Raw genomic sequence first — 12,168 nt, forward strand, 5'->3', positions numbered from 1 at the left:
CCATCAGGGACGCTTGTTAGAGCCTCCTCAGCACCCCGGGGTTTTTCGTGGGGGCCAGTCACGTCAGCGCCCTCGGCCTGGCATGTACCAAAATTCCAGACTCCCCGAAGGAAAGCAGGTGTTCAGCAGAAACCACATTGTTTGCACCAACAGCTTAGGCACAGGGAGCCCCTCCTGGCGGTCAGGGAGTGCTGGGAACCCTCCTGAAATCCAGCTTTGCAGACGCCGGGCAGCCGCGGGCAGCCGTGGGAATAGGCCGTCTCAGACCTGTGGTATCAACCCTGCTCTGCGCGGGCAGCATGCAAGCTCAGTAGGAACTTACTTATTTTTTAAGATTTTATTTATTTATTTGAGAGTGAGAGAGAGAGAGCACAAACTGAGGGGGAGAGGGGCAGAGGGAGAAGCAGACTCCCCACTGAGCAGGGAGCCCGATGCGGGGCTCGATCCCAGGACCCTGGATCATGACCTGAGCCAAAGGCAGACGCTTAACTGACTGAGCCACCCAGGCGCCCCCCAGCTCACTAGGAATTTAAAAGATAAAGCACCGGAGCTCCAGGAGTGGAGAATTTAAGAAAATGGGCAAAGAAGTCACACCGACCTGGATTCAAATTCCAGCTCTGCCACTTTGAGGCCTCGGGACCTTCGGCACATTATTTGATCTCTCTGTGCCTCTGTTTCCCCCTCTGTGGAAGAGAGAGGATCATAGAACCTGCCCTCAAAGGGCTGGTGGGCAATGGGGATCAAAGTCTTAGCACGGCGCCTGCCATATAGTAAGCACTCCAGAACGAGCTGCCGTCATTAGGAGTTAACGACTGGAATAAATTAGCAATGTCCTTTATCGATGTTAACATTTTTGGTTGCTAATTAGTAATTGTCACATCAGCCATATTAACAGTTAACCCTGTGCCCGTCCCCAGAGGTGTCTGAGAAGCTCACAGTCTTCTGTGCTCTGGGGGAAGGCTGGGAAGCAGATGTAGGATGTAAGGGTTTTGGGAGGAGGCCTTAGCAAATGGGCATCTCCCATTTCCTGAGGGTTTGCTCTGCACCTGGTGCTATCCCGAGAGTTCTCCCTGTGTGATCCCAGTTCCTTGTCCCCGTACCCATTCTCAGCCCATTGAACAGAAGAAGAAACCAAGGCTCAGGGTGTGTGCTTCCCCCACCCCTCCCTCCTGCAGGGACCCCCTCCCCAGGTCCTCCCCACCTTACCCGAGCAGGTTAGCGACCCGGGGATTTCGGTCAATGGCTTGCAGCAGATCTTGGGCCCGGCTCCCTGAGGTAGGTCCCGCATTACAACTGTCGTGCCGAATCCGTGCTGCGTGGTCCGTGAGCGGGGGGGCCACGGAGGGGTAAACAAGTTAGCAGGTGTTTTATTTTACTTTAAGGTGGCTTGCCAGTTCTTAGAGTGTAAACGTGCCTCGTGACTTTCCTACAAGGGAGGAGTCGATAGCCCCACTATCCATATAGGGAAACTGAGGCCGGCAGGGTAATAATGGCCAGAGATGTTCTTTGCCATGGTTAGCTACCAGCCAGGCACTGCTCTGGGTGTTTGACACAGAATCATGCATCTACGCTCACAGCAGCTCTTTCATGGGTGTTATATTGAGCCTCTGGCACATATAAGGAAACTGAGGCACGCGTGCTTAAGTGACATGCCCAAGGCCTGGGCTGTGAACAACTCCACGGCTTCACAGGATGGCAGGGGGACAGCATGGGCCGAGGGGGCTGGGTGGGCTCCCCTCGCCGCCCTCCCCCCGCCCCACCGCCCCTCACCTGTGGGACCTTGACTCCTGGCCGCCCAGACCTGCTGGAGAAGTCGCGGGCCATCCGCCAGGCCAAGGACGAGTGCAGCTTCCACATCTTCTACCAGCTGCTGGGAGGCGCGGGGGAGCAGCTCAAAGGTCAGTGCTGTGGCTCACGGGGAGTGGGGGGCAGGGGGAGCCCCTGGCTTCTCTGGACCCCGGAAGAAGGAACTGGGAGGCAGTCAGTAGGATTTGTCAGGCACCTGCTTTAGGTCAGGCTCCCGCTGGGCAGTGGGTTCTGGCGCCTCCCCCGGAGCCCGCTGCCCCAGGTTTCTGCCACGCCGTGACCTTGACGTCGTGACTTTGGCCGAGGAGAGAATCCCGCCGCCCCTGGCCCCTCGGCGTCCCCGCCGGCCCATGCTGCTGGCCGGCCCTGCTGCTGTCTGGTCCCAGCTTCCTCATGGGTCCCGGGCTGCCGTTCAGGCTGCTTCTCTTCTGAAACTGCAGGGCCTCTGCCTACCCCGCACGGGTGACACCACGACTCTAGCTCTGCTGCAGCCCCTGCTGCCTCGTGGTCCTGGCGGTCCTGGTTTGTGCGGCTTCGCCGTGCCCTTCACTCTGCCTCCCGCCTGAGCTCCCTCCTGTCTCCTCCTTGCTCCTCCCGCCCTCTGGCTGAAGAGAGTCCAGGCTTCTCCTTTACAGGGCCCTTGCTGTCCCGAGGCTCCTTGCCCCATAGCCTTGGCTGCCCCCCGGCCCCTCCTTCCCCAGATCTGGGACCCCCACGCCTTCTGTCGCCAGCCCTGCTGTCCCACGGCTTCTGCCAGTTCAGGCACCTGCAGCCCCTTTGCTTCTGCAGCTCCTGCCTGCTCTGGGCAGTTCTAGGACTTGACAATCCCTAGGGAGTGGGCTAAGCAACCCCCTCCACACCTGGCCCTTCCCATCAAACCGTGAGGAGAGGATCCTCACTCATGTGACAGAGGAAGAGACTGAGGTCCCCAGTGGGGGGAGGTGAACACATGCCCCCGGGGTGGCCGTTGGGACGTGAGTCTGACTCCACAGCTCACCCTTGACCTTGGCCTCCACTCCTTACCCCCTGCAGCTGACCTCCTTCTGGAGCCTTGCTCCCACTACCGCTTCCTGACCAACGGGCCGTCATCATCTCCCAGCCAGGAGCGGGAGCTGTTCCATGAGACACTGGAGTCACTGAAGGTCCTGGGATTCACCCCGGACGAAATCACCTGTGAGTGAGCCCTGAGCCCCCGCGAAGGGTGGGGCTGGGGCAGCGCACGGGCAGGCGGGGGACCTAGACATGCAGTCCTCTCTGGTTGGGAAAAAGATACAGGGATTGGAGGAGGGAGGAAGTACAGCTTTAAGGAGGGGATCGGGAAGGGGACAGAGAGGGTGACCTCTGAGCCAAGGCCTGAGGAGCCGAGAGGGTGAGTATTGGTGCTAGCAGGTTGTTACCCACCCCCCCCAAAATAAAACGGTAGGTTATTTTACCAGCAAAATGGATTTATTTGGGAATAGTGGAGAATTGTAATTTGGGACAAGCAGGCTACGATAGGAATCCAGCAAGGGATAGGAATTTTATCTTACGGAGATGAGAAGGAAGTAGGAAGATATTTTGAACGAAAGTCCTCTGGAGAAAAGCAAGAGTTGAGGGTGTTGACGGTTTCTCTGGCTGAGCTGCTGGGGCGGCCAATTTCTTGTAGGAGATGCAATGTACATCTTTCCCTGTTCGGGCCTGTCACTGAGGATTCTTTCCTGTTGAGGATTCTTCTGCTGGTGTCTCTACTTAACATTGGGTAGTGTGGCTCCCGCTTCCAGCCTCCCCTTCTAGCCTCCCGCGTCTGCTTTTGTGAGGTTTCCCTTGCTAATTTTCAGAGAGAGAGAAGAGCCTTCTAGGCCAGGGGGACAGCCTGTGCAAAGGCCCTGGGGCAGAAAGGCATGGCGTGTTTGAGGAATCAAAGCTTCTAGAGTGGATTCGGTCTAGTGTGTGACCGAAGGGTGAGGAGATGGACCTGCTGAGGCAGGCTGGGCCTCAGACATCAGACTGAGGGGCTGGGGCTTGGTTGTGGGGGCACCGGGGAGCCGTGGGAGAGCTGGGAGCAGGGCAGAGGCCCCTCTGAGCTGTACGGAGGACGCGTCGGAGGCCGGGAGGAGGCTGGAGTAAAGGTGCACGGAAGACCCTGACTGTGGCCCTCATTGGTCTGCCCCAGGCGGCACTGGAACGAAATATTTGGCTCATTCCCCGGGTGGCGATGCTTTGCTTCCCACTGGTTTTCACCAGATCATATGTTTTGACAGTAGTTCAGCAGAAGTGCTGTATTTGTTTGCTCGGGCTGCTGTAACTAAGCACCGTAGGCCGAGTGCCGTCAGCAGCAGAAATGGACCGTCTCCCAGTTCTGGAGGCCAGAATGCTGAGCTCCAGGCGTCGGCAGGGTTGCTCCGTCCTGGGAGAATCTGTCTGTCCCCTGCCTCACTCCCAGATTCTGGTGGTTTCCTGGCAAACTTCGGTGTTCCTTTGCATGGCGAAGCATCACACGAGCTCTGCCGTTGTCCTCATGGGGCTTCTCCCCGTGCGCACATCTGTGTGTTCAAACTCCCCCCCTTTCTATAAAGCCACCCATCGCGTGGGGTTAGGGGCCACCCTACTCCACTGTGATCTCGTCTTGACTTAAAGAATTCCATCTGCAATGACCCAATACCCAAAGAAGGCCACACTCTGAGAGGGCTTGGGGGTTAGGACGTCGACATACCTGTTTTGGGGGGAGAGGGTATGATTCGACCCATAACAAGTACGTGTAGGTGGACCCGTCTTTTTGTAACCGCCTGACTGTTCATCGTTTGGATGAACTTGGAGTCCCATGGAGAAATCCTCCGGTCTCTGGCACTGCGGGAGGCCCTGGGAGCTATTGTTGGCTCTAGGGCCAATTGGGAGGGCTGGAACCCGAGCGAGCACCAGCTTGGCCGTCTCTCCGGGCTGCAGACAGAGGCCGGCCTTCTTGGCAATTGACACAGGGTCCCAGGCCTCCCCTGCTGGATTTCCTAACCATGGTTGTGAAACTTCCTCCGCCTGGTGAGTATCTGCTCTCCTCCAGGGGCAGCTGACAAACAAATCCAGATGGCAGCCACAGTGGGGGCCTGGCTTCCCGACACAAGTCACCTCAAGTAACCCTCCCCAGGGCAGCCCCGCTGCTTGGTGGGCGTGGGCAGCAGCTCCGATTCTTGCAATTCTGAGACAAAACTTTGGAAGTGACATATGTGTGTGGTGACATAATCTGGATGTGCCAAAGGTCGTAGCGTGGAAACCAGGTCTCCTGCAGGGCCCCAAGCCCTACTTTCCCCCGGCTTCCCGCACATCCTTCCAGAAATATTTTAGACATTTAGGAAAGGGCACACATTATTTTTCCTTCTTTCTTTCTTTCTTTCCTCCCTAGCCTGCCTCCCTCCTTTCTTTCTTTTCTTCTTTCTTTCTTTTCTTTTTTTTTTTTTCTTTCTTTCTTTCTTTTCTTTCTTTCTTTCTCTCTCTTTCTTTCTTTCTTCCTTTCTTCCTTTCTCTCCTTCCTTTCTTCCTTCCTCTCCTTCCTTCCTTCCCTCCCTCCCTCTCTCTTTCCTTCCTCCCTCCCTCCCTCCCTTTCTTCTTTCCTTTCTTTGTCAGAGAGAGAGAACACAAGCAGGGGGAATGGCAGAGGGAGAGGGAGAAGCAGGCTCCCCGCCAAGCAAGGAGCCAGACACCACACGGGGGCTCAATCCTGAGCCAAAGGCAGACGCTTAACCAGATGAGCCCCTAGGCATCCCCACATTATTTTTCTATAAAACAAGGCATTCCGTGGTCCCAGGGCTGATGTTCAGCCGTACCAGTAATAAGAATGGTAAGATATTTTTCTACTGAATTTAAAAGGTCCCCTGCAGGGGTGCCTGGGTGGCTCAGTGGGTAAAGCGACCGATTCTCGATTTCAGCTCAGGTCTTGATCTCAGGGTTGTGAGTTTAAGCCCTGAGTTGGGCTCCACACTGGGCGTAGAGCCTATGTAAAAAAAAAAAAAAAAAAAAGGTCCCCTGCAGTTGTTGCTGTAACTGAACCTCATCTCCTTGACCTTCTTCCCAGGACCATCCCAGATACAGCAATGAACAGTTGAAAATCACGTGGCACATCAGGGGGCGGTGTTGGGGTTAAGGACTCCACCCCTTTGCTGGTGTGCTTTGTGCCCCGCGTTTCTCAGCAGACAGTATATTTTAGCGATAATTCTGGTTTTGTATGTAGACTTTAGTGTGTGTGTGTGGGGGGGTGCTGCATAAGATTTCATTGTTTAAATGGCCTATGATTCTTTTAACCAGCCTCTGTCCCTTGCAGACAGACCTTTAGGGTGTTTGCACCCATTGCTATCAGAATGAACCTCCCCCCGCCGCAGAAAAAAAGAGCTGCCAAGAATATCCTTGTAAGGAGCTCTCTGTCCTCATGTGTCAAAAGAACAGTAGGATCAATTCTTAGAAGCGAAATGCTGGGTCTAAGGAGAAGGTGCGCTTTTTGTTTTTAATCCAGCTTTAAGGAAAGTGTGACAGCGGGATTGAGCTCAGATTCACATACTCTAACACTCACCCGGTGACAGTGTACAAGGCAGGAGCTTTCAGTCTGTTCACAGAGTCGGGCTACCCATCCCCCGAGGCAAGTCTAGAACCCTTTCAGTGGCCCAAGAGGATAGCTTGCGCCTTTGGCATCGGTCGGCTGCCTGTCTCCACCGCCAGCCGTTGGCAACTGGTAGACGGCTTCCTGTCCCTGTGGATTTGCCCATCCTGGCCCTTTCATGTAAGCAGGATCATACAATACGGCGGCCCTGGTGGCTGGCTGCTTTTACTCCACATGATGGTTTCAGGTTCATCCATGGGGTAGCGTGTGTCAGTGTTTCATTCCTGGTTATTGCTGAATAGTTTTGACTTTTATCTTTCTATTATGGACACCAGGTCCGATAATCGATCACCCACTTGTGGCTTCTTGGGTTTTGCCTCGAACCCCCCAACCCCCACCCCCAGGGCTCTGAGTGTTTTTTAAATTGTAGAGAATCCACTTCATCACGGTCCAGAAGGTGGCGCTAGGTTCCATTTCCACCTGCCCTGTCCCTGGAGTGCTGTTTCCCTTCATGCATGCCAGTAAGCTTTTTGGTTTTTGCCGTTGTGGTAGGTGGATGGGGTCTCATGGTTTTATTTGGTGTTTTACTTACAAAGAGTGGAGCCAGCCGGTCACCTTTTTTTTTTTTTTTTTTTAAAGTTTTATTTACCATTTATTTGGGAGAGAGAGCGAGCTAGAGAGCAAGCAGGGGGAGGAACAGAGGGAGAGGGACAAGCAGACTCCACGCTGAGCAGGAGCCCAACGCAGGGCTCGATCTCATGACTCTGAGATCATGACCCGAGTGAAACCAAGAGTCGGATGCTTAACTGACTGAGCCACCCAGCCATCCCGCGGTCACCTTTTCATAGACTCCTTTTGACAAAAGAGGAGACAGAGGTCCAGGGAGGTGGGGTGTCTACCCTATGACTCCCCCCAGATGACAAGGACATGATGGAAACCGGGTCTGACTCCAAAGCCCCATGATCCGTTTTTAGAGAGGCAGGTGGGCGACAGTGGGAAGCCCAGCGCGGAGAGCCCCGGGGACCAGTCCAAGCAGGACCTCCACCCTCCTCCCTGCTTCCTGTCTTCCCCAGTGCTGGCACCATGAATGCCACTCCTAAGAGGCTGCGCAGGGAGCCTGGCACTGGGGGAGGCGTGTGCTCGCTCCAGTGAGCAGCCCGTGGCGTCAGAGCCCCATGCCCCTGCAGGCCTGGGCTTGCTTGCCATCAGCTGGTCTGAAGTCATCCGCAAGAGCTAACTGCCAACTTCTCAGGTGTCAGATTCGCCTGGGTGCTTGGCACTGATGCAAGGTCCTAAGCCAACTGTCAGAGGCCATTTTTAAGGCCATTGGGAGGGGGGAGGACTTAAGTCTGGGCTGGGTCTGAGTGGAGGTTAAGGAATGAATGATCATTCAGTTTGTTAGGTGATGATGCCGTTGTGGGTCTATAAGGAGAGGTCTTTGTTTATTTATCTTTTTGGAGGTGCTCTGCTGTCCTCTGGGAAACTCCCAGAACTGCCAGGGCTCTGGGCAGCCCTGGCCACCCTTTCCTCCCGACCCCAGATGGGCAGGACCAGAGGTCTCTGAGCCCAGCCCCTCTCGCTGCCCAGCCAGGGAAACTGAGGCCCAGGAGGTCACCCAGCTTGTCCAAGGTCACACAGCAAACTCCCACATCCAGTAATGTATGTATCCCCCATTAGTTAACCCTTTGCCCTTTATTCATGAATATATGGATTCATTCAACCCGTGATGGGGTTTGTGGGCCAGACCTCTGCAAGCGCTGGGCGAAATTCACAGTGACCAAGACAGAACCAGCCCCTGACCTGTGGAATGCTCAGACCCGGAAGCATCGAATCACACAAATGGATGAAAGCTGAACCGGTGGGAGGACCGGTGGGAGGGTGAGCGATGGAAGGTGCATGGAGCAGGGACCGTGTGTCACAGCATTCCAGCGCGGCCTGGGGAGGGTCCCCTGGAGGAGGCGGCCCTTGCCTGAGCACTGATGGTCTGGCAGGAGCTAACCAGGCGTAGAAGGTGCTGACGGCATCTGGGTGGAAGGAACTGCCAAGGCAAAGGCCTGGGGGCAAGAACAGTTTTGGAGAAGCTGATGGGGGGCTGGGGTGGCTGGTTGGAGTCAGCGAGGGGACCCTGGGTCTGGAGAGGCTGGGAGGGTCGAGGACAGGGTATCCAAGACCCTGATAAGAGCTCAGATTGAATCCCAGAAGTACTGGGGACCACGGAAGGAATTCTTCCGTGGGAACAGGCAAGCTCAAGTTCATTCATGAAAACATTTATAGAGCGCCTACTGCATGTAGAGCACACGGGCAGCAGATGAGTAAGGGACAGATACTTCCCACCAGGAGTTATGATCTCAGTAGAAATGGAGAAAAATTAATACTTGTTGCACACCGTGCTGTGCCCTGCAAACTATACCAAAACCTGATTTTGGGGGGTTTTCTTTTTACTTCTTTTTATTATTATTGGATGTTCTCTTAGTTTCAGGTATACAACATATGGATTCAACAATTCTGTTCACTATTCAGTGCTCATCCCAAGTGTAGTCACCGTCTGCCTTTTTTTTTTTCCTGTGAGAGAGAATCCACATACCGTAAAATTCACCATTGTCAAGCGTGCATTGTGGCCGTTTGTGGTCTATGCACAATCGCACTAATTCCAGACACCAAGTCCTTTCTTAACAGCCATTTTTTTTTTAAAGATTTTATTTATTTATTTGAGAGAGAGAGAGTGAGAGAGAGCATGAGAGGGGAGAGGGTCAGAGGGAGAAGCAGACTCCCCACTCAGTGGGGAGCCCAATGTGGGACTCGATCCCGGGACTCCAGGATCACGACCTGAGCTGAAGGCAGTTGCTTAACCAACTGAGCCACCCAGGCGCCCAACAGCCATTTTTTTTTTTTCTGGACAAGATCTGACATTTCAACAGGTATGAAACTCAAAAAGAATATAATCACTAATGTGTCCCGGGCTCCCAGGAAGCTACCTCTGTCCACGGTTTTCCCGTGTGTCCTTCCGAGGAGGGCGTCTCAAAGCCGTCAGACCAGTGACCCTCCTTCTGTTTTCAGGGTTTGTTCAAAAAACCTTTTTACTTGGAATAATTTCAGCTTTACAGGAAAGTTGCAAAAAGGGTACGAAACATTGCCATGCTCTTCTCGAAGATTCCCCGGGTGCTAACATCTTGCCACATTTGCTTCTCGTCTGCTTTTCCTAATTACTTATTCTGAGCCGTTTGAGAACAGGGGTGTGGAGGGGCGTGCAGCCGCACCCCAGCAGGCTCTAGGCTGGGGGCGGGTGATGGTCCGGCGACGTGGAAGGAACAAGCCGCGGCGGGGACAGAGGCACAGGTGTCCTGGGGGGAAACTTCTGCACACCGAGACTCCCCTTTACTCTTTGTATTAGCTTCCTGTGACCGGTCACAAATGACCACCACTAAATCAACACGCACTGATCCTCTTACAATGCTGGAGGTCGGGAGTCCAAAATCAGTCTCACGGGCAGGATGGGTTCTTTCCAGAGGCTCAAGGAGAGAATCTGTTTTCTTGTCTTCTCCGGCTTTGAAGCACATTACTCTAACCTCTGTTCATGTCGCCTTCTCCCTCGGCCTCCCTCTTATGAGGACCCTGCAGCTAGAGTCCACCTGGGTAATCCAGAACTCATCAATCTCCCATCTCAGCATTCTTTTTTTTTTAAGATTTATTTTATTTTATTTATTTGAGAGAGCGAGAATGAGAGAGTACATGAGAGGGGGGAGGGTCAGAGGGAGAAGCAGGCTCCTCGCTGAGCAGGGAGCCCAATGCGGGACTCGATCCCGGGACTCCAGGATCATGACCTGAGCCGAAGGCAGTCGCTTAACCAACTGAGCCACCCAGGCGCCCCCATCTCAGCATTCTTAATCACATCCGTGAAGTCCATTTTGCTCTGCCAGGCAACATTCTCAGGCTCCAGGAATTCGGATGTGGACCTCTCTGGGGGGCCATTGTTCAGCCTACCACCCTGCCAAATCTGTCAGTGCCTTTTTTTTTTTTTTAAGTCGGCTGCCTGCCGAACGCGGGGCTCGAACCCACAACCATGAGATTAAGACCTGCACGGAAATCAAGAGTCCGACGCTCAACCGACTGAGCCACCCAGACGCCCCCTATCTACATATTTTTATTTTATTTATTTATTTATTTTTTCTATTCACAAAGGAAAAGCTCCAGTCCATCTTTTCATTTTTTTGAAAAATTCCTGACATTACAGAACTAAACTGAAATGTATTAATATTTTTAAAAGAACGTTCTCCTACGCAACCGCAAGACGCAGGACGGTACCATCACCGGGAGCTTAGCATTGGCACTATCCTCTCATTCACAGACCATATTGTCCCAGCAATGCCCTTTAGAGCACACAAAAATGTTTTTTACAGGCTTTATGCCAGTTTTCCTAACAATGTCCTTTAGAGCAAAAAAGATTTTGTAAGGGACACACACACGGGCGCACGCACACATACTCACATGCATGCGTCCCCAGGGCCAGGGTGACGCGTACCTAGCGCATTTTACTCTTGGTGTGTCTGGAACTATTCTTCCTTTATCGTTGGTGACCTTGACACTTTTGAAGATTACAGACCAGTTGCTTTGTCTCCGCTTGGGTGTGTTTCCTTGCGGTTAGATTCAGGTTACGCGTTTTTGGCAGGAGTCTCCCAGGAAGGTGCTCTCCCTCCCCCACCCCCCTTTTCTAAGTAAGCAGTGTAGGAGCGTAGACACCAAAAAGTGCGCCTGGAGCCTATGCATCCAGTTCAGGGGCTTTCTGCAAGTGAACAGCCTATATAACCAGCATCTAGAAGCCCCCTGGTGTCCCTTCCCATCACCAGAACTGCCGCCCCCCCCCCCCGCCCCACCCCTGAGTGTGATCATTATTTTGGCTTCTAAGAGCTAGAGTTGTTTTACTTGTCCCTGAATTTGTTACAAATTCAGCACGTGTGCTTTCGTGTCTGGCTTCTTCCGCTGGACCCCATGACTGTGAAATTTGTCCATGTTCAGTGAGTGGCTGGGAGGGGCTTCTTTTTTTTTTTTTAGATTTTATTTATTTGTCAGAGAGAGAGCACAAGCAGGGGGAGCTGCAGGCAGAGGGAGAGGGAGAAGCAGACTCCCTGCTGAGCAGGGAGCCGGACCGTGTGGCTCAATCCCAGGACTCTGGGATCATGACCTGAGCCAAAGGCAGACACTTAACCGACTGAGCCACCCAGGCGTCCCAGGGGAGGGGGCTTCTGAGGGGCGGGTTCCACAGGTGCATCCACTCTGTAAAAACTCATCGAGCCTGATGGGTGTGATTTGTGCGCTTTTCTGTATGTGGGCTATACTTACGCATTTACATTAGAATTTTATGCTGGAAGAGGGAGGAAAGAGAAGCAGCGCCGTAAAGGATGCAGACCCCGGAGTCAGACCCTGGAGTTTGCACCTCAGCTCTGCTGCTGACGAGCTGGATGATCTTGGGCAAGTTGGCTCCTGGAATGTGCCTTGATTTCCCCATCTGTGAAGGGGTTTTACTCCATTACAAACCTGTAAAATGTTATCGTAGGATCTGCCTCCCTGAGTTGTTATGAAGGTTAAATGAGTTCATTTGTACGTGTTTGGAACAGGACCTGGCATGTAGTGAGTGAAAATAAGTCAGTGTCCATTTGAACCTGTAAGTCACAAAAACTGTTCTGCAATGCGTTGTTGATGGGGTAGCTGGGCGCTCGCGCTGATCTGTAGGGTCGCCGTGAGAGCGGCAGTTACAGACCCAGCCTGAGATAGGCGTGTTATGTGGTCCACTGAAACGCCACAGG

The 12,168-nt window shown here is 53.4% G+C and overlaps 1 protein-coding gene across 8 annotated transcripts in view; it reads left to right on the forward strand.

Moving 5' to 3' along the window:
- MYH14 (myosin heavy chain 14) overlaps positions 1 to 12,168 on the forward strand; it is an 88,855-nt gene that overhangs the window by 16,609 nt on the left and 60,078 nt on the right. For all 8 annotated transcript variants that reach the window (XM_036068129.2, XM_036068132.2, XM_036068131.2 and 5 more), the window contains 2 exons: positions 1,800 to 1,898; positions 2,839 to 2,979. In XM_036068129.2, coding sequence (XP_035924022.2) covers positions 1,800 to 1,898; positions 2,839 to 2,979 — 240 coding nt within the window. The remainder of the gene's footprint in view (positions 1 to 1,799; positions 1,899 to 2,838; positions 2,980 to 12,168) is intronic.

This window comes from Halichoerus grypus, chromosome 15 (genome assembly GCF_964656455.1).
Source record: "Halichoerus grypus chromosome 15, mHalGry1.hap1.1, whole genome shotgun sequence".
NCBI lineage: Eukaryota > Metazoa > Chordata > Mammalia > Carnivora > Phocidae > Halichoerus > Halichoerus grypus.